Source organism: Carassius gibelio, chromosome B2 (genome assembly GCF_023724105.1).
Source record: "Carassius gibelio isolate Cgi1373 ecotype wild population from Czech Republic chromosome B2, carGib1.2-hapl.c, whole genome shotgun sequence".
Classification (NCBI taxonomy): Eukaryota; Metazoa; Chordata; class Actinopteri; order Cypriniformes; family Cyprinidae; genus Carassius; species Carassius gibelio.
Genome location: NC_068397.1, coordinates 15,991,642 through 16,017,702, shown reverse-complemented (window position 1 = coordinate 16,017,702; position 26,061 = coordinate 15,991,642). Strand labels below are relative to the sequence as shown.

Genomic DNA, 26,061 nt, shown 5'->3' with positions numbered 1-26,061 from the left:
ACACTCATCGCCATTCTCATTATCATCCAGCATAATAGGATGTCCTCAGTAAACTATCATTGATATTAATGAGGAAAGTTATTTATATCTGTGCGTTCACAAATGCGTGAAGTCTTTCATCTCTAACATAGATGTTATCACAAGGAAATTGAATGATGAATTGGCATTCTGTGATTGCAGATTGAAAATTGGCCTCATTGCACAAGCTGGAGTGAGCGTAGGTGGAGAATTTTTTCAAAAATACAAAATATTTTTTTTCTTTATTTTGAGAACAGTTTGTCTGCACTTGTTGAGATATTTAACAATTGCATGTGCATAAATTATTCTGTCTGAAACATTTTTTGTGGTTTATGACAGCAGTGAATCAGATCATAAATCAAAACTTTTTTTTTCCAGTGTCCAACTCTTTAATGTATTTTTGGTATTGGAATATGCATTATCTTATGTTTTATGCAAAACTAACTACTTAGGGACAGCATAATAAATTGATTAGTGTTTCTGATGAGTGTGTGTCTGTCAAGGACGGAGCACCCTGTGCTTAAATGGAAGATCCATTCTTCATTAGTCGTCCTTGTATTTTTCAAGTGTGATTTATTCCACACTATACAACAGTCAGTTCCGGTTGCAAAGTTTATTGATTTGGAATAAAGCACTGTATCAATCTTCTTTTCTGTTTTCATGGCATTCTAGACATGAGCAGTGTGGAGTAGTGAGCAGCACTTTTTTTAAGCAGTGTTGTCATTTGAAGTAGAATTTCTGTCTATAAAGTAATCTTTAGAATTAGGCTATAAGTTCCTGCAGTCATGGAAAACCTGGAAATATCAGTGAATGCAGGGATAGTGAAACTTCATGTAAATTAATAAGATCTTACAAGAAATGAATAGCCTACATAGCCTATACATGTCTGTAATGAATAGATTCTAATATTAAAAACGTGATTATTTGAACACTTAGCTATAAATGCGATATCATTAATGTCTATTAATATGCTCGTGTGATATATTGCTTAGCTATCGCCTTCCACTCAACACTCGGTTACCATTTTTACGCGCAGGTTTGGACGTATACATCATAGTAATATCATAAAGCAATTAATCAAAGAGGTGCACCTGTCCCCTGAAGTGTTTGATGCTCGTTCTTTTTAATATCGTCATTCAGTGCCACAGGCATGAAAAAGTAAATCCCGCCAAGACATCCATCTTTCGCGCGTGCATGACCTTGCTAATATCCAATTCGCATCTCAGGTTTAATCTTATCAACTGTAAACATAAAGCGGTTTTCACACGAGGGCGGTGTTCATCTCGGCGATAACGTCACGAGGCAGGTCTTGCTCGAGCCCACCAATGAGACGAGGCAGCTCGGTTCTTTTGGGGCACATCGCAATGAATGGGTGTCGGTGCTTTACAAGGCAAAGGAGCGACCACAACAAGACGCGGATATTGAGGGGATGCGGCATCGGCACGCGGGAGCTGTCCACCAGCAGCACAGCAACGACACGGACGCTCGTGACAGTCAAAAGGAAGGATCTCGTCCAGTCGCCCCGCTCTTTAGTCTGCCGCCCCCACCGCCATCGATAAAGGAGCGATCCACCTCCTTACATCACAGCCGACATGCACAGCCCTGTCCGGACCGCGGCGTCGGGAACGGCGAGTGTCTGCCTTTGACCGGTCACGGAGATCCGTTTCCAGGGGCCTCATCTGCCTCTCAGTGCCATCTGGAGTGGCTCTCACGGAGCAGTCATTCTCCCCAGCACAGATCTTCCGTTTCCCCGCAGCCCTCCCCATCCGATCTGCCGCCGCCGCCTCTGCCTTCGCGCATTTCTAATACGCGGGATACGCGCCAAAAGAGTGCTAATTACAAACAAGACATCATCGGAGAGGGGGGGCGTCGAGACCAAAACCAGTTGCTGCAGCAACCCTGTAATAATCAACAAAGAGACCCCTCCTTTGAGCCACTCTTGCCAAACTCTGGTCAAGGACAGATAAATGAACACGAGGAAGCTGAGAAGGAGAGGCAATTAATTGAGCCTCAAGCTCAGTTACTGTTGGGCAGCAGCTTGCTCGTCAACTACTGCATCGGCGCATCGGGGCAAGTGAGCAGAAACAAGCAGGTGCCGCTGTCGCAGCATCAGCATCAGCATCAGCGGAGTGACAGAGACAGCAGCAGCGGCGGCAGCAGCAGATACCGGGAGGGAGAAACCGCACTCTGGCAGCCGTATCGATGCAAGCGAGCGCTAGAGAGGAACTCGTCGGTCTCGAGTAGTGAAAACAGCAGTCCCCCGTACGGCTCCAGCAGTCAACTGTGGCCAGAGCCCCACGACAAGGAGGACAGGAAAAATCGCGCAGGCAAACACAAGGTGGGTTATGTATGTATGGCCACCAGCACAGCTTTCAATATACCTCTCATATAGAATTTACCCGGATGCGTTATATGCGGCCACGCCTGTCGTATGTTGTTTTTCTGTGAAATGAATTATCGACATTTTAAGCTAATTTGATTTGCTTAAACATGTATTCGAAAGCAGCCTATCAACACGATGACATCAAGCACACTGCATCTCATGCATACACTCACGCGGACATAAAAACCCACCGTGTCTATCTCTCTCTCTCTCTTTCCCTCTCACACGCACACACAGACCCACAAACACAGACATTTAATTTGACATAGTAGGCCATATAAAACTTGATGCTGTCTTCTTATGAAGGGTCTTATTGCATTGCCCAAATGTGTATTAAAATAGTTAAAATAGGAAACAAAATGCAACTATGAAAATGTAATTGACCATCATTATTGCCGCTTGAAAATTCAACAATTTCATATGTCTTAAATTAAATTCTTAAAATGTAATTTCTACTCATCTTTACAGCCATACAAAGGCAAAGAAATGCAGTAAGTAATCCAGTACTGATTTTGAGAAAAAGTCTCAAAAGTTTTTGATATCAATTCTCACTCTTCCTTTCCTCAGAGCAGCTGTCTGTCACAGGACAGAACATAGTGTAAAATGAGATCTAGTTTCGCTTGTAACTAAGTTATGATATCATACTCAGTTACTTCATTTTTGCATTTGTATGAAAAAATAAAAACACACTTGAATCTCTTTTTACGTGAAACTATGCTGAAACAAATGTGATGTAGAAACAATATTCACTCAGAAATTGCTAGCAAATTTCAAAGTTAATTGAAGAAACAGTACGTAACACATTCAAATTAACATTCAATTTTGAAGTAGAAAGACATTTTCTCATAAAAAGTATTCAAGTAATCTTTAACTTCAAAACATCATTTTTACAGTGTACTGCAAATAACTGTGTTGCATGACTCTGTGCCACTTTTAGAGTGTGCCCAAACGATGCCCTCATTATTTGTTGCGCCAGTGCCTTCATCTGCAGATCATTCAAAAGACTCGAACAGCTCCCAGGGCTCCGTTTATTTTTCTGACCCTGTTATCTGATGCCACTTACTGAGGCTCAATTCATTTCTCCATTGTCTTGCTCTCTCTCAGGTCCTGAAATACCTTTATTAGGTCGATCACAGTGGCTTATCTCCTTGGGGGGTAGTAGCCAAGTCCCAGAGTAATGCTTTATAGAATATATAGCCAAATAATGTGGTGATTAAAATGCGGATAAGATCCAAATCAGCACAAATCCATTTCCTGCAGTAGACTTTATCATTGTTCTTTATCAGGAAACAATGTCCCTTCAGTAAAACACACTGTATCACAGATATCTCTAATGCAAATCACCTCTCCTTGTTTAGATTCTCGGCTTTCTGCATCGTGGTCAATAATTGACCTTAAAGAGTGTAATTTGTGCACCAGTGTCACCATACGGATTTGTAAAATATAAAAATAATACAGAAAAGCACATGAAAAGAAAAGTCAAAATGAGTTTCCTCAACAATTTACACACTGCACCTTTCACTAAAATGTTTTAGTATGGTTCACCGATCTCTCCAAGCACACTGTTTTTTTAGCTGTTTCCAGAGTTTCAAGGTTGGATTTAACCCAAGTGCAGCACTGGTACGACAGGAAGAAAGCTAACAAAGGAAGAAAAATAAACTGACCTTTTAAAAGAAAAAAACCCTCTTGATATCTGATGCTAGATAGTTGAAAGGGAGGATACTAATGAGAGTATAGAGTCAAAGGAAGTTGATTAAGATTGTCTTATCAGTTGGGCAGAATATAGCGGGAAGGGTGGAGTCAGAGACCTTTAGTACTTCTGAATACTACTCTATTGTGTAAAAGCATTGTTAATGGAAGACTTGTTGCTCCGGTAACGCAAACAGTAGGACTTTTGGAATACATAAACTGTCCATTATTTTTCATCTGAGGAACTGCAACAAATAACCTTCAATATCTGTCCCACACGTCCGTTTATTTACGCTCCATTTCATTTAATTGTATCATTAAATGAAGCTTTGATCCTTAGATCATGATTGCTCCATTTAAGATGTGTCCAGCTGTACTCTGCAGACACACTGGCACTGGCACTGTTTTCCTAACAGAAAAGAGGGAAGACATCATGTAAAGTTCATTTTATTCAGTCAGACATTTAATAACATGTTTTGTGTGCTTGTTAAATTACATGCATTTAAAAGCTATTCTTTTCCTCATACATAACTAAGTGCATAGCATTTTGACTGCTGTCCTGTGGTGCTTTTTATAAAAAAGCTGTTTACTCGTGTGGGCTGATATCCTTACCAATGCGTTTGTAACATTTTGTTCAACCACTCTGTTCTGGCTAATGGCTTAAACAAAAACTATTTTGGCTGAGAGGGACCGATCAGTTACAATATCCTGTGACAAAAAAATTTAATAGTAGTTTGCTATTGTGGCCTGTGTGATCCACAGTTCCACAAGCCCAGACATTGTGCTTCAAAAGGCTTAACATATACTTCCATGCTTTACTTGTAAATACTTGCCGGTGTACAGAGTTTCCTTTTGGCTGGCCTTTCTTTGCTTGCTCAGTGATCCTCGCTCTGGTGTTGAAGTAATGTCATGCGAAACATCTGATAAACCTCTCTAATATAATTAATTAATAGATTATATGCTGAAAAATTAAAGACCTGAAAGAAAACAATCAGCAATTTAGTGTCATATCAGCCCTATCTCCATATTAACGCAATGTTACTGATATCAAACTGAAGTCTAGAAGCCGTGTTTCATATGATTAAGCACCAATTTCTAAACCTGTATTACGGCCGTGGCTTCTCTTTGTCAAAAGAAAATAGATGTGCAGTTCTCTGCATTATTTGTGACATTTTTGGGTATGTAAAAAAAAAAAGAGAGAGAGTGTGTGAGATATCGGAACAAAATTTTAACAAATAATCTCAGTATAGCAACATGTGTCTTTGGTATATTAGAGAGCCACAGCATTGCTCACAGAGGTTCTCCTGTTTATCTCCTGTTTCTTAAGAGTCATACCACCCTAACATAACAACCTTAATGCTGTTGTTAAAAAAAACAAACCTGCTTCAGGAAGACATTTATAAGAAGGAAGAAGAGGAAAGGGCTATTGTTAACCCTTTAAAGGTCCCAACTTTATCTTCCAAGCCACCTCATTTCCTCCCAGACTAAAAGGTCCATTTAAATGGGATCAGTTTGCTCTAAAGGTTTAATGAAGGACATTCAGTAACAACACTCCATCATACAGAAAATAATCACAAAAGCATTCCGTGGATTTTGCCAAGAGCCACATTCTCCATGTTTTGTTTCTTTGTGTGATATAATGTCCAGCATCACAGAATCATGTCAGGAAATGTGTATAGTTTTATCTCAGCCGAACCCACAGGCGATTGCATAAAACATATGAATGAGCCTGATGAACACGGAATTATTACATTTCTTTCTGATACCTAATAGTCAAAATGCCATTGTGAAAATGACTAAGGAATATTCAATTCAATTCAAGTTTATTTGTATAGCGCTTTTTATGATAAAAATCATTGCAAAGCAATTTTACAGAAAATTATGTTTCTACAATATTTAGTAGTAGCTTATCAGTGGTGACTGTCAGTTTATGTGCACATGACAGGAATTTTCAGAAAAATGAATACAAGACTTAGTCAACCAGACAATGAACACTATTAACAGCAATTATTATATGATGCAATCACACTTGTAGCAATATTTGTTAGTTCTGTATGTTGTTTCAGGGTTAGCATCATCTGAGGTCCTCTGAGGGGTCAGTATCATCTCTTCTCAGGTGTTCTGGATCCAGAATGGAGCTTGTGTAAATCCTAGTCCGTGGCAAAACAGAGAAACAAACAGAGACATAATTAGCATAGCTTCTGTTCCAACGAAGTAAAATAAATTAGTTTAACTCAAGCTAAAGAACAGTAATGCGCATTTGATCAGATGCAACTGCACTCACAAATTATGAGATGCATTTTTTGAATGCTTGGTGGAAGAGATGTGTTTTTAATCTAGATTTAAACAGAGAGAGTGTGTCTGAACCCGAAATGTTATCAGGAAGGCTATTCCAGAGTTTGGGAGCCAAATGCGAAAAAGCTCTACCCCTTTTTAGTTGACTTTGCTATCCTAGAAACTACCAAAAGTCCAGCGTTTTGTGACCTTTGGGAGCATGATGGATTGTAGCATGGTATAAGGCTAGTTAGGTATCCATTAAGGGCCTTATAGGCAAGTAATAATAATTTGAACTGACACGGAACTTAATAATAATGCTATATTATGCATGCCAGGCCAGTAGGTGGCGATGTCACTTTGTAGCGAAACACTACACACCTGCACATACACACATATGCCTAAACACGTAATCTGCATGCCGTCACTGTTTTTACAAGTTTGCGTTCTTGTAGTTTACACTGTTAACTGTATTATTTTCAAAACCTTGTAAAGTTTGAACTTTGAAACTTGTTTTTAAAGATAATGCTTTTTTATACCCCCAAATCCCCCATGACATTGTTGTGTAAAGGAACAGCCAAAACAGACAAAAAGTTTTCAGATTTTAGTTGAAAATGGTGTTGGGTAAACAAATATCAAGTTATGGAGATGTCTTGAAAAATACATAGAGAAGTGTTTAAACCTGAAATCAATATGTTACAAATTATTATTATTTTTAAACAATAAATACTTTTTGAATGTGATCATGCCAGGTCATTCCTAGTTGCTTTAGAAGAAAACACTGAAAGGTTGCGTAATGCATCTAAGCACAGAGATTGGTGTGAATTTGTATAATGTTCTGCAAGTAGTACCCTCTCCTCATCCTCCGATACAAAATGTATCCTTTTTGAAGACGTGCCTACTAGTGATGTGTTTTTGCATTAAAGCTTTCATACAAAGGTAGATGATACTGTTGGCATATTCTCCTGTCACCAACGCTGCAGCGGTTGCAGTGATTTTAATACCATCAATTTCAAAGTGGCCTCTTCTGTGTTCAGAGCCTACTATTAATAGTACTGACATTAAAAATTTGACACACTCAAACTTACATTAGCTGATGGGCTGTTTGGAATGTGTTAAGTTCAGAACATTTAGGAAAGAAGTGATATGAAATGGCTGTTGTATGTAAGACCATGTTGTTAAACTCGAAAGCCACTGTGTCTAGCCACTGTAACTGTGTTTTTCTGTGATGTTACATTCTGCATTCTTCATCAGTCTAGTTGGTTGTAATCAAAGTATGTGCAAAGGGCATACTTATACATTCTGTTTATTTGATCAGAATTACATAACACAATGTTTTCAGTGTGGATTGAGTTTTGAATTTGCAGCATTTCCCCATAAAGCCATAAAACCAATAGAATCATTAAACCAATGGAAAATTTGTGCTAATAAATAGCTTCTGTTGAAATATTGTTTACCCCATGCAAACTGACAGCTAACACACATTTGTCATAGTCAATAATTTGTAATTAAACTTCTGCTAAAGGTAGATTTAGCACTTTTACACTTTTAATGCAGAATGCATGCACGTCCAAAACAATACAATAAAAGGATTATAATACTATGTTCTGTAATGCCTAATATCTGTGATAATTACCTGTCACTGATATTCAGTACATGAGCTTTGAAAATTGAATGCATTATTATACTATAATTAATTACCAGTATTAACCAATATAGTATATTTAATTGTTAGGGGTGTAACGATTCACTCGTTTTCTCGATGCATCGATTACAAACCCTGTGGATTCATATGCATCGATCTTGAAACATTTTTTTTTGAATCGTGAACGGCCGATCTTGGACAGTAATCGATTCAAAATGCTAAGAATCGAATGAATCGCGATTTCTATATTAAATTGCCCCCTGACTAAGCATTTAAAGAATTTAGTAGAAACATTTAAATAATCCCGTGAATGCACTTAAAGAATGCAGAATCTAATTGTTATAATCGAATCGAATTTAATTGTGAATCGAAACAAATTGAATCGTTCTAAATTTGCAAAAATCGTTCTTGAATCGAATCGAAAACCTATGAATCGTAATCGAATCGAATCGCTGCCTTGCCAAAGATTCACAGCCCTATTAATTGTACATACTCAATTCCTCTATTTTTAGGTTTATATGACATTTGCCATCATCTAAAACTGATGTTATTCTTTAAAAATGAAATGTGATCTTAAGCAATCCATAATATCCCTTTACTTGCTGTAAATTAAGATTTTTTTAAATGTCAAAAATCATTTATAGTATTTCAGATTTTTTTTTTTTGTAATATTTTTATTTATTTATGAGAAATAGTCCATAATTTTAATAGGCCTATCAGCCTTATATAATTTATCTGTCATAATATTCAAATATTTAAAAGTATAAATAGTCAGAGTTGTATATCAGTGCAGCCTTGATATTGCTTCTATATAAAAAAGAAGTTGGCCTTTTGTAATTTTTTATTAATTAGCTGCACAATTATTGTAGATTGTGATTATTTTTCAGGGAAATGGAAGCATCTAAGGGAATGTAATAATTTTAATATAGCCAAACATTTTATGTCCTTACAGTTTTTAATGACATGTTGTCACTGGGCGAGGAGATTGGTTGTTTATTTTATTTTGTGAAAAAAAAACATAGCTGTAAAATATTAGATTGATATTATATTACACACAGTTTTGCTTGGCTACAGTTTGAATATAAAGAGAAACATTTTAGTTCCACTCAGGGTTTTCTGCTTTCTGCTACTTGTTCTCCTGTGAGAGACACCCTGATTGAGGAGTGTGAGAGAACACCAGTAGCACGACTTTCAGAAAGCCCACTCTTCACTCCAGGCAAACAGTGAAACATCCAAACGTCATTATACCTCCCCATATCGGAAATTTAGGCTGCAAACCATCAAGATTGCTGCACATACTGTATGTTTTGTGTTGCTAATTTCTGCCATCGCATTCTTTCAGAGTAAGGAACTAAAAAAGGAATACTTATGCACTGAGTTATGCACTGAGTAATATTAATTAACTACATGTACTTACTATATGGTTAGGGTTAGGATCAGGGTTTGGCTTAGGGTTACTTGACTGTTTAGCAGACCTCAGTTTGCTCATTACAAAAGTAGAGGATTAATATAATACTATTTGTATAAATTTAGGCTTTATTCATGAATTGTTTGTTTACTGTAATTTGGATATAGTCATTTTCTAAACTGTGGCGTGAAGATGCCTCAGTAGGTTTTCTGATGAAATGTGCCTTGGGTTACTCTGGTCATGGAGCAGGGCCAACAGAGTAGATTAATGCTGGGTTCCAGTGTATATGCTGCTGACACCTATATGTCTGTATGTGATTTTTGCTGACAGGCACATGGTGAGCGAACAAAGCTGAGCCATGCTGGATCCAAGCCCTCCCTCTCCGAGAGCAGACACTCACTCCCTCAGATAGCCATGAACAGCTGCAAGTACAATGGAGGAGTGGTAAGACCACTGGGCAGCCTGGCGGCGTCACGACGCAACCTAGAAGAGCATGACTCTGAGACCCAGCCACTCCAGACTCTTCACAGCTCCGGCCTGGAAGTGGTCGTCTCCAAGGGCAGCGGCGAGGACCCCAGCAAGGCGTCCAATGAGAGCCTGGTCCGAGAGAGTGGCAATGCACCACAGAAAAAAAATAAAGATATAGGCTACAAGTTGGGCCACAGGAGGGCACTTTTTGAGAAGCGCAAGCGGCTTAGTGACTATGCCCTCATATTCGGAATGTTTGGGATCGTTGTCATGGTAACAGAGACTGAACTGTCCTGGGGGGTTTACACTAAGGTAGGTGCTTCCTTTTTTGCATTTTTCATATAAATACACAAAAAAGGCTCAAGACAAGCAGTGAGATCCAAAACAGTGAAACTGTCAGATTAAAATCTTGGTTATACTTTATTTGGTAACACTTTATTTTACAGTGTCCTTGTTAAACACACTACATCTGATTACTGTAGTAAATTATGCATAATTACATGCAATAACCCTAAACCAGTGGTTTTCAACCTGTGGTCCGCGGCCGCAGTGGTATTGCAGGTGGGCCGCCAATTATTTTCTGTTCATTTCCAGTCCATTCTAGGGCTGTGCGATTAAAAGAAAACGTCCTAAAATCACGATTTGAGCGTGCGCATATGCCTAACTACAGGTTCACACACTGTCTGTGATGCACCTTTTTTCTGAGCCAATGTTGACGGATCAGAGCGTTCTCACTGCGGTAAAAGGCTAGAAATAAAAACGTGCGAAAATAATTCATGTCTAACACATGAGCATAGAGTGAATTTGTTAGTGAACAGGATGCAGTTTAAGTGAGAGGAGACACGTTTTAAGTGTGCACACTCTCTCCTCGCAAAGCAGCGTGTATCTGAGCAAGCACGACCGGTTTTGTGACAGAGCAAAGGAAATCTGCTGCGAACAGAGAGATTCGCACTCGTGCATTATTTTAATGTGCTTTCGCGTTATATTTATGCGCTCTCACTGCTGACCGCATACACATACTGTATACACACTGCAAACACCTGAGGCACCACTACAATTAATGAGCTCTATGAACAATGCATGGCAAAAAAGAAAAAAAAGTCCCTGTATACAGGATTTTCTTTTTTATTTTTATTTTTTGCCACAAGTCTATACATTTTTTTACATCTTCACTATAGTGATAATTTTGACTTATGTCTGTTCTAGAGATGTTAAAACTTTTTGATAAAGCTCTGATTGGTTTTCTTTTGGAAATATGTTTCAAATTAATCGTGAATGCATTTATGACTGTAAAAGCACAATTGCAAAATTGATAAAAAAAATCGCGATAGTTTTTTTTTTTTTTTTGTCCATATCGCACAGCCCTAGTTTATTCAATAAATATAGTTTAAAATCTAGCTTCTGAGTACTAAGTTATAAACCCAACAAAAGCGGGGTCAGTTAATTTTTTTGAAGTGGGCCGCGCAAACATATGTGTTTGGTTGTGTGGGCCGCGAGTTGAAAAAGGTTGGGAACCACTGGCCCTAAACCAAGCCATATTCTTAACACTACATGTTTTTAAATAATATTAATCAGTATTTCAATGCTGTTTACAGCTTCACTGTAACAAGGACAGTGTACAATAATGTGTAACTTTTATTTTATAAATATAGTGTAACTATAAAGTTAAGTATTTAAAAATATTAATTATACCATGGTCTGTCTGAATACTGGATTCTGAGTGGCTGGCTGGTGTGCAGTGAAATTTATTGCACAGGTACTTTCAAGTCAGTATGTACTGTATATTAATTTGCTGCTTTATTTGCTACACAAACCCATACACGTCACTCACACACACACACACACACAGAGAGAGGGAGAGGTCGGAGATGGTCACACACACAAACATGTTGTCAACACTGCCCCATGACCTTTATTAATAAAATGGCCTAGATACTAGATCAGAACATTATATTCCTCAGCAACGAGGTGAAAAAAAATCTCTGTATTTGAAGTACAGCTTGTTTAGAAATACGCGCAAATGCAGGTAGGCTCATCTCTCTCTCTCTCTCGCTCAATAGATCGATAAATAATTTATTCAAATAAATACTATAATTCATTCAATTAGATCTTATCGCACTATTTCATCTCTGTGTCTGATTTGAAGCGGGCAGAATGGTAGCGCTAACGAGTCATAGTTTACAAAATAACCACAACCAATAACCTGACGAAACATCATTTACAGCTTTAACTTTTAAATCCTGGCATATGACTAGAATAAGCATGATAATTCATGGCTAGCTGTGCATTAAACAATTTTAATTGGTGCATTAAATTTGTTTAATGCAAAGCTAGCCATGCATTATCCCCTCATTAAAATTAAATATATATTAAATATTAGGTTTAGTGGTTATCATGTGTAATCAGAGCTGGGTTGATAATTTACAGATTTGTAATCCATTAACTGATTCCAAATTACATGACAAAAAATGGTAGTTAATAGCATAATCCATTATATTACACTATTTAGGTAATACAATCAGACTACTTTTAGATTACTATTGAAAAAACTTGTTTATCACATTGATTTAAATAGGATAATCTTATACCATTTTAGCATAAAAATACAGAGAGTAAGAAAATATATTCCATTTGTTGTAATTAACAACAAGAAGTGCATTAAACATTAAATTACATTAAGGTTTCCCAAACTGGGGTTTGTCAAGGAACTGCTTTGGGGGTAATGCTAATAATTAAAGCTGCAGTAGGTAACTTTTGTAAAAATATATTTTTTACATATTTGTTAAACCTGTCATTATGTCCTGACAGTAGAATATGAGACAGATAATCTGTGAAAAAAATCAAGCTCCTCTGGCTCCTCCCAGTGGTCCTATTGCCATTTGCAGTTACTGACCGCTCCCGTTAAGAAACAACCAATCAGAGCTGCGGTCCGTAACTTTGTTTGTGTTCAAAATGTAGAAAAATGTATATAATAAGCGAGTACACCATAAATCCATTTTCCAAACCGTGTTTTTAGCTTGTCCTGAATCACCAGGGTGCACCTATAATAAGTGTTACATACACCGCGGCGGTTCTTCCGCAAGACGCAAGCAGTTCTGTTTATTAACCGTTAGAGCGTCAAAAGTTACCTACCGCAGCTTTAATTAAATAAAAAATGTTAAATTAAAATAAACAATATTATGTTTGCTTACCTGCGTGTCATGTGACCATAACCTATGTCATAGAGCCAATGAACATGCATATGTGAACCTTAATTATTCAAATGTGCAAATGAGCAAATGCGAACCTTAATTATTAAAAAAAATTATTTTCAAATCTCAGGTGTACTTCAAGTAAATATATTAGGTGGAAGAGAATCTGATGACAAAAATTGTGTGCAAAATCTAATTGAAATTAAAAAAGAAATATCTATAATATAAGGAAATGTCATAAAAATATAGATATGTAAAGAAATGTTATTCCAATTGTCTGTAATTTCTATTACATTTGTAAATAAATAAATAAATAAAAAAAATGGCAGCATAAATGCAGCTGTCAATAAAGCAAAAGGGACAAACAGAAAAACGGAAATTCATGATTATTTTTCAATGTAAATTTCCACTCAAATTTTAATACTGATAATACAATTTGTAATAAAGAAATCTTAATATTAAAATGTAAAATAGTAGCATTTCACTAGTCTTTTGGTTTAATTAATAGCACATACAGGCATCACATTAATATTTGTCCTCTTAACTGCCTTGATCTACTTTGGGATGTACCTCTTCTCATTTCTTTACTGTTTTGTAGTCATTTTCACAAGCAGTACAGGTGGTCCTAGAGAGTTTAAATACTTTAAACTTTGAGGTAGGCCTGTGTTACAGACAACTCCCAAAGCAATTCTTAATGCAGGGTCCACACAATGAGGTATTTGTTTCTCTGACCACTCAGATCCCTTGAGATGTGGATTTTGTGATGGTTGTGCTATTTCTAGCCCTGTGGGAGAGAACTGCTACACTGCTACTGTGACATTCATCTGAATTAACTGAATTATCACATGGCGTGATCTTACATGAAAAATAGAGAAAGAAAAGCAAGGAACAATGGCATGTGAATGTCAGCAGGAAAGAAAGGCACTCCAGATGTGTTTGTTAGGAATCTGACCTTTAAAAAAAAATCCTGCCGGTGACCAACAGGTATATTAATTAGTTTACTCTGTAATTTGTCACATGGGAAATTTATAACAATTTCAGACCTAGTTTTTTCGTAGCGGGACCATTGGGACCTGGGGTTAAATTAGAAGGGGTAAGGGAGAAGGGCGTCTAATTTCACTGTTAAAATTAAATCTTTTAATTGCTTTTCTGTGGTTATATAAATTATGCACGCTTTGCTCAGTTTCTCATACTGGCAGAACATGAAATTTTGATTTGGGAATCTTTGCACAGGGATTTTTTCTTCCAGAAAGTCACTTCAATCACACTTTTAGTATATTTAGAATATAATTACTTTGATATGACAGATGTTTTACAGAAAAATAGACAGTTTTGGTGCATACAATGACAAAAAAGTAAGAATAAAAAATAAAAATAAAGTAAGGCTAAATTTTTAGTGTAGTATCATAAAATGCGGTGTCACTGACTATTGACTGATGGCTTATGAAATGGGCATTTAATGCCCCGAACTACAATTACTTTATCGTTTATTACCTCTCCCTCCAGTCTGTATGAAACATGCTTATCTGTAATCTTCATTCTGCTGTACTGCACTAACATTTCAACCAACAAGTCCCTCACTAACACCAACACATTTAAACTGAGATGACAGGACAGTGCCGAAAAACATTCAAGTATTCGCATCATCAAATACACCCACATAGCGTGATTGTGCATGTATGTCATAGGGAGTTTGTACAGAGAGTAAACCTTATATCAAACATTATCAGATGTTTGGTTCCCCAGTATGTGAGGTTCATTTGTTGCCATGGGGAATATTATGAAAAGGTAATTTTTTGTTTTTTCTGACACAGTGGGGATTAACTCCTCTATGGAATTACATTTGGTTCAATAATAATGAATGAAACTTTATAAAACTGAATGTAACGTTTTCAGAAATGAAAATATGCCATTACAAAAGAAGAAAAACACAATGAAAATGAAAAAAAAATTAACTCAGTCGCACAAATTGAACAGGCTCTTCAAATATGCTTCATTCTTTGTTCATGTTTTTCAAAAGATTAGTTTTTGCTAATCATGGATTCTGCATGCATTGCCACCACTGTTGGGAACGTTACTTTAAAAAAGTAATTAGTTATAGTTACTCACTACTTGTTCCAAAAAGTAACTGAGTTAGTAACTGAATTACTCTATAATAAAAGTAACTCGTTACCAGGGAAAGTAACTGTTTGCGTTACTGTAAAAAAAAACAAAAAAAAAAACCAAGTTGCTACATGTCAGAGAATTTGTACATTGTTTTTTTTGTTTTTTTTGCAGTCAAAAAAGTATTTTTGCAAGTCAGTTGAAATGAGTAGAACAGACAGGTACATAACTTTCAATATTTATTGCACGTCAACAGACAGCAAGAGTTTTATCCTGCACTTCAAGTATTATCTTTGTAAGAAAAGTGTTTTTGGCCACTAGCTTTGTAGATGCGTGTGTCACACATTACATGTACACATTACACGCACGTTCTTGCCTTTGACCACAATGAATTTGAAGTAGTGCTTTTATCTTCACCTTGAAAATGCCAACTTTTCATCGGATTGCCCCTGACTCGCCATCTCTGCTGCGAATCTCTGTGTAGCTGTTGCTTGTGTTTGTGTGTGTGTGTCTGGCGCCGCTGGCGCAGCCGCGTGTGCTGGCATGTGTGTAAAAACACTGGCTCTGATTGGCTACCATGAAACACATGACTCTGCCTTAGCCAATCATAATCGCTTATCTCGTTTTTAACCCACCTGCTCACTCGCTGTGTGAGCCAGGGGTGCGTCCGGATTGCATAGTTTATTAAATCAATGCATAGTAACGCACCGCATTTAACGTTCAGTAACGTTAACGGCGTTGTAACGACGGGAAAAGTAATTAGTTAGATTACCGCGTTACTGAAAAAATAACGTTGTTACTTAACGCCGTTCTTTTAAACGCCGTTATTCCAAACACTGATTGTCACAGATTACGCTTATGCTTCACAGTTTTTCGTTTGGTGTTTTGACACAAACCTCTCATGGGGGCGGGCTTAACAGTGATCTACTCTGATTGGTTTGTGAGCTTTTGATGGACAGGTGCTCTCTGACCGGGAAGTACAGACGCCACTCAGTGGCGCACATATTGGAAAGCTCTCCGGGTGATTTGTATTACTAAATATGTAAATAATATTTGACCTTTGATCATCTAAGTCTGTAAAGATGAGCTCTTGTCCTTCAAGGCAGCTTGAAGTAAGCTTGTGTTACTGAATGACAATAATAACCCGCAACAAACTGTTGCACACTGTAACATGAATAAAACTTGTATCGATGTTATTGGTTACTTCAGTAACACAAGCTTACTTCAAGCTGCCATGAAGGAAAAGCGGAGGAGGAAGATGACGCCACTCCGTGTCTCCTGAGAGCTCATCTTTACAGACTGAGACGATCGAAGGTCAAATATTATTTACATATTTAGTAACACAAGGCATGACGTATTGCATACAAATCACCACGAGAGCTTTTTTTTCTTATTATATTTTTATTAATGCAGAGAAAAAAATATACAAAGGTATAAACATACATCGCATAATATTAAACACAAAAAACAAAAAAACAAACAAAAAAAAAACAATAAAGAATAAAATAGAACTAAAGAAAAGAGGGCACAAAATTACTCAAGGAGATCAAAGGCAGAGCAAATTCTAATAGTCCTTAAAGCTTTCTTATTAGTAGATACTGAGATTACATTCAAATAGTTTTCCATTTCTTTTAGGAAAACAGAGAAGACACGTTTACAGTTGGAGAATTTGCATTTGTGAATGTGAAATTTGTGAAACAAAACTGTTATTTTCGTTTGTGGGGTCAGAGTCATAATACCCAAATATAATGTTTTTCATATGTACTGAGTAGCCTGGCAAAATCTTACACTTGACAAACACACCAATATCATCCCAAAGTTTCTGAGTGTAGTGACATGACCAAAATAAGTGTACAGTTTCTTCAGAACTCGAACAAAAAGAGCATGTAAGATCAATGTCAGATTTAAATCTTTGCATAAACGTCTTTACATTGTAGAACCTGTGTATGAGCTTAAAATAAATGTCTTTCACTCTGTCTGTGAAAAAGATTTTTTTGCCGTAGAGACTAGATTTAATCACCCCGAGAGCTTTCCAATATGCGCGCCACTGGGTGGCATCTGTACTTCCCAGTCAGAGAGCACCTGTCCATCAAAAGCTCACAATCCAATCAGAGTAGATCACTGTTAAGCCCACCCCCGTGAGAGGTTGGTGTCAAAACACCAAACGTAAAACTGCAAAGCATAAGCGAAATCTGAGGCAATGCATTCAGAATCAACGATTAGCGAAAACGAATCTTTGAAATACATGAACACAGAATGAAGCATATTTGAAGAGCCTGATAAATTTGTGAGAATTAATGTTCATTTTTTTTCATTTTCATTGTGTTTTTCTTCTTTTGTAATGGCATATTTTTGATAGTTTCTGAAAAAGTTACGTTCAGTTTTCTAAAGTTTCGTTCATTATTTTTGAACCAAATGTAATTCCATACTCCTCTAGGGTAAAGCACTGCAGTGTATTGTGACGCAGATGGTTTAGACAGTGTCTATTCATACAAAAATATTTCATTTAGTAAGCATGATCTTCTAACTTTAGCCGAAGCTGCCAGACTGTGTGGTGTGTTTGTTCATACTAATGGTGTTTCGTTTCTCTTGTTGCAGGAATCTTCATATTCATTTGCACTGAAATGCCTTATCAGCCTTTCCACTGTTATTTTGCTTGGTCTTATAATAATGTACCACGCTCGGGAAATACAGGTTAGTTCTTGAGCATCAAGAGTAAAAAATCTGATTGTTTGAATGATCTATTAATGCTAATTTCAAGGTGAAAATTGTAACTTATAGTTCATAAATATCAATGAACAGAAACCATTTTTGGTTTTCTAAGTACTCCCACACCATCAGTTTCATATTGATTAGCATTGCTGATTAAGGGTTTGCCCATTCCCACCATACATTGTCTCGGCAAATATAAAAAATCTAATACGTTTTTTTCATATTTTACTTTATTTCAGTTAAGATTTATTTTATTTCAAGTAATGACGTGTTTTACAGTGTTTTACACTTTTAAGAGAATTAACCTGCTCTTATAGTTTTCTCTACATACTAAGTTAAATACAACAAAAATGACATACTTCACCTTTAAGGCATCACCTGACATTACTTCAACTTTTTCATGTTTTCCAGAGGAGCTCTGAGTTCCTCTTAACTGCTCTATTTAATACACCCTGTTGTTCATCTGCTCCCCACAGCTGTTCATGGTGGACAATGGGGCAGATGACTGGAGGATTGCCATGACGTATGAGCGCATCTTCTTCATTGTCCTGGAGCTGCTGGTGTGTGCCATTCACCCAATCCCAGGCCAGTACGTGTTCACATGGACGGCCCGTTTGGCTTTTACATACGTGCCCTCCGTGGCCGACGCCGATGTGGACATCATCCTTTCTATCCCCATGTTCCTCCGCCTCTACCTGATTGGCCGGGTCATGCTCCTTCACAGCAAGCTCTTCACTGATGCATCCTCACGCAGTATAGGTGCCCTCAACAAGATCAACTTCAACACGCGCTTCGTCATGAAGACCCTCATGACCATCTGTCCGGGTACCGTGCTTCTGGTCTTCAGCATCTCCTCCTGGATCATCGCGGCCTGGACCGTTCGGGTCTGTGAGAGGTATGGCACCACAGCGACTGTGACCCCGAGCTACACAGCTATACCCCTCCCCTCCCCTCCACTCCTTCTCTCTCTCGCGCTCTTCTTCTGTCTTTTTCTGTCCTTCTCTCTGCATCTCCCACTCACTCATTCCCTCCAGGAGCATCTCCAACAGCCTCACGCTGCCTGTATGAAGAGCTTTTCTCCCATCAGCTCTGCGATTGCACCACAAATCCCAGTCCATGTTTTGTAAGCTGTATTAGCAGTTGTTAAATAATTCATGACTGCTTAATTGTTTGTTTGCGTAATGGTTTGTTTTGGTAATCTTGAGGAGCCCCGAGGATTCCCACTTCAAAAACTGCACCATCGTGATCTCATCTCGTGAGGCAGAGTAGATTTCGACATAGTAAGGCACATTAGGAAATGGACATACACAGCCTTATTGGGCTAAAGCGGCACTGTGATGAATGGGTTAGATTCAAAAGACAGTGATTGTTAACTGATTTATCTGTGCGCTGTGTTTGCCATTCATGCCTGCATTACCTGCTTCTCCTTACCTTTACCTCTCCAACACATGCCTTATACCAGAATCAATTTAACCACAGTTAAACATATATGTATAAACAGGGCTGTGCAGAAAGCCCCATTCACGCTGTCAGCTACTCGCAATGACAAACCAACCACAAGTTACTCGTTTTCAGTGAGAGTTGTTAATCACCAGTGATACAGCCACGTTAATCTATGCAAACACGATATGTGATGCAGTGCGGCAACAACTAGCCTGACAGGAGAACAGCAGAGTTTCACTTGATTCATCTCCTGTGAGATAGTGTAGGCAAGATGTTAATGTTACCATGAGCATTTTGATTCATACACTGATAATTGTTTGTCTTGTTCATTGCATGATGCATTTATGAACTGCTGCAGTTCCCAACATTTCCCTCTGCAGAATGTTAATTTTTAGCAGAAAGAAGACGGACATTTTTACTGGATATACATTCATTTGTGGTGAGATTTAAAAAAAACTATACCCAGTTATGCAGCCCACCAATGATATGACACAGCGAATATTAGCTGCAAACTATTGCCTAAATGCTGTCAGTGTGAATGGGGGACTAGAAATTTAGGATGAATAAATAATAGGGCTCAGTGAAAAGTAGATATTTTCAGACTACTTCTGATCCTCATTTTAGCAAATTTTTACAAATTCTTTCTAGATCTAAGCTACAACGAAGGAAGTCATATTTTAAAGGGGTCATATGATGTGATTTAAAATTTTCCTTTCTCTTTGGAGTGTTACTTACTGTTCGTGAATAGATAAGATCTGTAAAGTTGCAAAGACCGAAGTCTCAAATCCAAAGAGATATTCTTTATTAAAGTTACCTACAATGGCTCATTTTAACACACCCCTACATGTCTATGTCACGATGTGGGAAGATTTGCATAACGGCGGCCAAATGTTCACACAAAGAAAGAAGGCGTAACATTTATTCTCTCTGTTGCCGCCAGCACCATGTCATGGAGACTGTATTCCTGTGTGAGAGTGAAACTGCTTTATTTGGTCTTTCAAAAGAGGACACGACTAGAAGTCAGTGGTTAAGTTATATTTACAACAGAACAGTTCAACACAAGAATTCAGATATATGCAGTGCATTTGACAAAGGACTGTTTCCTGATCCCTAGAGAGTAGACTACAATGTCGGCTGTTCTGACTAAGTCTGTAAGTACGTTTACATATGTAAAAAATGCATAAAAAGAAAGTATAAGTCAGCGGTTCTCACTTCCAGTCCTCACGCCCCCCTGCTCTGCACATTTTGTATGTATATCTTATCGCTCCAGCAGATTTCCCCTGCTCAGAGTCAGGAAGTGGGAAGCAATGAACACTATGTACCAACTTGAGTCTACATGTAAACCTTGTGTGTCTTGACAGTATTAGCACAAAAGATAACTTGGTTCAATAATCAGGTGCTGTTTGACAGGTTTTAGCGCACGCTTGGCATGTATGCGGCACTCAGAAAAAGCACAGGCCAGACCAGCGCATGAATGAAACATTTAAAAGCACATGCAAAAAATGAGAGAGTAACTCTACTGCAGAGATAACACTGCTGTGAATGTATGTGGGGTTTTACAGTATATGACGAGGGCACCAGAAGTGCAGCTGATAGAATGTACATGCAAAATGCAAAATATGCAGAGCTGGGGGGTGTGAGGTCTGGAATTGAGAACCGCTGGTATTGTCATTATAATCCGTAATTGTGTCCCCACTGGATGCAACAAATGTCTAATGTGTTTTAATATTTTTGTGTTGGCGCTCCGGGACACACAGCATCACAGTATAGGAAGGGGCGTGACATTTCTGTCAGACGCTTGAGGTATTCAGCCAATCACAACACACTGGATAGGTAGCCAATCAGAGCACACCTCGCTTTTCAGAACGATGAGCATTATAAAAATCCACACATTTCAGAAAGATCGCTCATAGGGGAGCAACAATACAGTATGTGGAAAATAATATTTTAAAAACTTAAACCCATTTCATTACACCAAATACACAAAATAATGTTTTTTTTAGCAACATCATATGACCTCTTTAAAGGAGACTCTGAAACATTAAAAATGTGTGTATCATGAATTGAACTGCAACAATCTACAGCACAAATAGTGTAGTCCGATTCACAGACTATTTTTTTTAGTTAATCAAAAACATTATAAGCAGTATAATCTGATTTATGAACAAATGTTTTCATACTCTTAGCTTACAGATAAATATAATTTATATTATAAATATATAGATATATTGAACAGAATGAAAAAGTAAAAAATAAAATCTAAAATCTAAATCTAATTGGGAAATATGTATTAACACCCAGCCCTAAAATATAACAGTTGTCTCTTTCCATCTAAACTCTTAAAAATAAAGGTCCCAAAAGGTTTTTTTTTTAAATGATGCCATAGTGGAACAATTTGGGGAACATTTCTATGAACAGTTCTTTAAAAAAATCTTTTTTTTATTTGTGTTAAGAATATTTTACTAATCTGAAGACCATGTTCCACTGGCAATGGAAAGGTCCCATGAATGTTAAATGTTCTAGATAAGGCAGTCATTTCAAGTAAACAACCTTTGTTTTTAAGAGTGTAAGGCAAACAAAAGAAATGCTTTGCCAAAGAAAAGATATGACAAGAAGAGGTGTTAGTAACTTTCATCTCTGTGGCAGAAAGACGGTTCACTTCTTAAAGGTTGTTCACAAAAGCAGCAGTCTCTGGCAATATTTCATGTTTATAAGAGACTGAACAGGCACTAATGAAGAGTTTGGAGTTGTAAACGCGGTGAAGGTTTTGTTGTTACACCATACCACTTCCCAGCACTCTGCACCCCAGTCTCATCGGCTGCAATGCACGACACGATGCTGCCCACACTCTGGTTTTTTCTTGCGTGAGTAATTTACGTTGCATATGCGTGCCTGTATCAACGCATGGGAGGAGGTTTCGATTGCGTGTGTGTTATAATTCACTGTTGTACTTTCTATTTCCCCTCTATGCTGCTCCATAGGGATGCCATGTGAGTCCTCGTTCTCTAGCCGTGGAAAACCTATCATTGTTCATTGAGCTGGTGCCACTGCTGCTCTAAGAAGGGGGAGGGGCGGGATTTGGCAGCTCTGAGCAAAAAAAATAAAAACTCCAATAGATAAATATATTGATAAAAACAAGGGAAAAAACCATGTGTGAATGTGGCACCATCCGCAAAAGAGAAGTTTGTTGATAGCAAATGCACTAATGGTTTCGAAAGCTATGATTTGTGCAGCGCTGTGAATCAAGCGTCTCTTTCTAAAGTGCTCAGGAGTAGGAGGGAGGTGGAGGAGGAGGGAGTTTGTGTTAAAATGGAGCAGCTCCTTCAAATCACCTTTACAAACAGGCCTGGGGGCAACTCTCTTGTTCCCCGATTATTCCTTTAGCAGCTGTTATTGAACTGTAATATGCCCCCCCCCCCCCAACACAAAATAACTACAGGAGTACCTGTGAAACAAACCTTTATATTTTACCTGATACAGTGATTTCTTTGCATCTTAGTAGTATTCAAATGTAGACTGGCGTAACGGCCATGGTCATGTGTTTGTTCGCATGTTTATTTAATTTAAACCTTGTCGGTTACCTCTGGGAAAAATGTGTGTAAGCAGCTGAACAACACTTGGCCCCTTCTAGATGACAATTTGACCACAAAAAGGTGGAATGTTGCTGTCTATTCTAGCACAGTCTCCTCCGACACGAGAGAAAGCAAGGGTTTGGGATGCTAGATTACTGGGTGCCCACTTCTGGTAAACTATGAAACAGCATGGTAGTCTTCATGTTTACTGCTTTGTCGTCATTCAAAAGAGGCGCTCGTTTCTCCAAAGTGCTGCTAAATTGGGCCTTTTACTGCATTATTTTCTTTTCTCTAAGCACACTGGCCAGCCCAAAAGGCAGAACGGTGTGAGACTGGACGAGCACGGAGTCCGTCTGGAATGGGAGGGACGGGGAAAATGAAGGAAGGGCTGGGACATTGGAGGAACATTGCTGCTATTTGCACCGTTGGCTTATCATTCACACTTTTAATTTATGTACCTCCTGTTCATCGCTTCACATCTCTTGTTCTTGCCCCCTCCCTGCCCACTTTTCCTTTAATATTTTGCATGACTCAGGCAGTTTCCTTCTCTTAGGCCCTTTCCCCAAATGTACGTATTATTTCATGCATCATTCCATCTTCATGTCCTTCTCAAACACTTTTTCATGTAGCTGAAAGTCTGATAACAGAAAAGCAAGATATGATTCGCTAGGAATAGAGCATTCGCAGGCTATCGAGAAGGTACAGTATAGTACAATACCTTCCATTTTGTCAAGATACTTTACTGTATCTCCATGTATGTTGTCTACACAGTTACTGGAGTGTTGTTTTAAGGATGGAAATCAGAAGATGAATAAACACCAGCTCGTAACAGCATATGCTCAATTAAAGACCTGCTAGAAGGACTGTTTTTACAAAACATGTCCTGATGACTGAGTTTTACTTGTGCCCAAAGCATGTTACCTTCCTCCAGAGAACTGGAATATTGTGTCTGAACCTTGTCTGGTTTTGTTGTCACACTGAAGCCTCTAACATGCAGTGTGAGCTGAAAATAAAGTCAACTATATAAGGGAATGGGGAGATAAAATATGGGAATATATGTGGTGGCACTGCCACTGTGCAACACTTTTAGTTAACATTAGGGATGCACAATATATCACTACAATATCGGCTATCAACCAATGTTAGTACTTTTTAAAATGTATTTGTATCAGGCTATACTTATATGTATTTGTGCATACTTCCCTTTTTTATATGTTTAGATTGTGCAATATATATATCGGTAACATAAAGTTTATTAACCGAATATATATATATATATATATATATATATATATATATATATATATATATATATATTATTTAATTTATTGGTATAAAAACTTTTAATTGTGCATATTTACTTCCCATATTTGTAATTTTGCACAATACATCAGTACCATATTGGTTATTAACTGATATTAGTGTTTTATTATTAATTTGTGTAAGGCTACATTGAATAATTAATTTTGCATATTTACTTACATTTGTATTTTTAGAATTTACACATTATATCGGTACCAAATGGGTTATTAACCAATATTAGTGTTTTTTTATTTGTTTGTATCAGGCTATGTTGAATATTTAAATGTGAATTCTCATTTCCCCTATTTGTATTTTTAGATTTTGCAAAATATATCGGTACCATATCGGTTATCAACGATATTAGTACTTTTTTAATTTATTTGTATAAGATTATATTAAATCTTGCATAAGATTATATTAAATATTTCGTTGTGCATACTCATTTGCCTTATTTGTATTTTTAGATGTTGCACAATACTGTATATCAGTGTATATCAAACAAAAAGCATTTTACATTTAAGTTTTTATTATTATTATTTTGACAAAATAGTACAAAATGTATTACTTTTTTTCAATAAAGTTTTTATTGGCCAGAAAAAAAACCTGCTTATCTGAAATGACCAGAATTTTGTGCATCCCTAGTTAACATGGTTGAATGAGGTTAAATGTCTTTATATTTGCTCCATCATTGCATCCTCTAACCATGCTGTCAGGGTTTGAGTCATTAAAGGAATGAGATTGCTGGGTTTTCTGAGTTTTGCTACTAAACAACCATCTGTAGAGATTTTATGGGAATTTGGGATATGACTGGGGTATGTGGGAAAATATTTTTTTTCAGATAGACTTCTTGATCTAAGTTGAAGGTGGTGCCAGCTCTTCTCCATTTTATGCCAGTATTGCATACAGTATATTGAGAGCTTTAGAAGGCCAGTATGTCGTTTTTTACTTTTAATTACCAGCATTGAGGAAAATGTTAATGCTTTTTTACACTGTCAAAGCAAAGGCAAGCTAATGATGAAGACAGTGTGCGTAGTCATGATCAGACCTGCACTGCATATTCATGTTCATGTGTGCAAACAGACAGACCTCACAGGATATGACCTCATCCAAAAATTGTGTCATGTGAATTACTGAGTTTAACAGGCCTCTAAGAGCGAGTGTATGGTTAAGATAATTGTAGAATGCTAGTCTGATGTAAAAGGGTCTTTACCAGAGTTCTTCAATCTGGTAAACCAAAGACTTGTTCTACCTCCGAGATCTGACACCAGCTTCAAAAAAGATCAGCTGAAAATGACTGAACCTATATCAGAATGGTTTGTGCCAGCACTGTGCGCTGCTTTCACAATGGTGATGTAGCACATGGGCAAATATCTTAATTTTATGAGAATCGTCCCTCACTAGAACAAACTTTCATATAATTGAATAAAAAAAAAATGGTAAAGCGTAAACTAAAAGCAGATATTTTTGTCCTCATTCAATATGTTGGTCAGTTTTATTATAGGGTTTGTATCTTTGCTCTCAATATACTGGCTTATACAGCATGCAGGATGTGGATTTCTTCTTAAAAATGCCTGCATGGTAACTATGCTTTTCGCATGTGAAAACGGGGCTCTCCCATTACATTTAATAATAAAAAACAATTCCAATGCTCCTGCTCATAGAGCATGACTGCAGAGTTGAATTGTGCTATTGACAGGCAAAGTTGATAGTAGCATGACCTCCCCTGTGTTTTGAGTATGCTGTCTTTGAGGGGACATTTAGGAACATTTAACTTTTTAATGCAATATAAATATATGTGATTAGAAACAATTCAGTCGTTAACACTGTTAATCATTTGAGTTCAGTCCTTCTGA

At 37.4% G+C, this 26,061-nt stretch overlaps 1 protein-coding gene across 1 annotated transcript; it reads left to right on the top strand.

The window, feature by feature from the left end:
• Positions 1-1,168: 1,168 nt before the first annotated feature.
• LOC127950533 (small conductance calcium-activated potassium channel protein 2) lies at positions 1,169-24,149 on the top strand. Its single transcript, XM_052547655.1, has 4 exons — positions 1,169-2,356; positions 9,748-10,197; positions 17,778-17,873; positions 18,368-24,149. The coding sequence occupies exons 1-4, from the start codon at positions 1,448-1,450 to the stop codon at positions 19,016-19,018; spliced, it is 2,106 nt and encodes a 701-aa protein (XP_052403615.1). The 5' UTR covers positions 1,169-1,447; the 3' UTR covers positions 19,019-24,149.
• Positions 24,150-26,061: the final 1,912 nt, after the last annotated feature.

Excerpts from the sequence above, each read along its gene's own strand:
- LOC127950533 (XM_052547655.1), top strand. The coding sequence starts at position 1,448 with ATGCGGCATCGGCACGCGGGAGCTGTCCACCAGCAGCACAGCAACGAC. Across the intron at positions 10,198-17,777 it reads CCTGGGGGGTTTACACTAAG|GAATCTTCATATTCATTTGC; the intron begins GTAGGTGCTTCC and ends CTCTTGTTGCAG. Across the intron at positions 17,874-18,367 it reads ACCACGCTCGGGAAATACAG|CTGTTCATGGTGGACAATGG; the intron begins GTTAGTTCTTGA and ends TGCTCCCCACAG.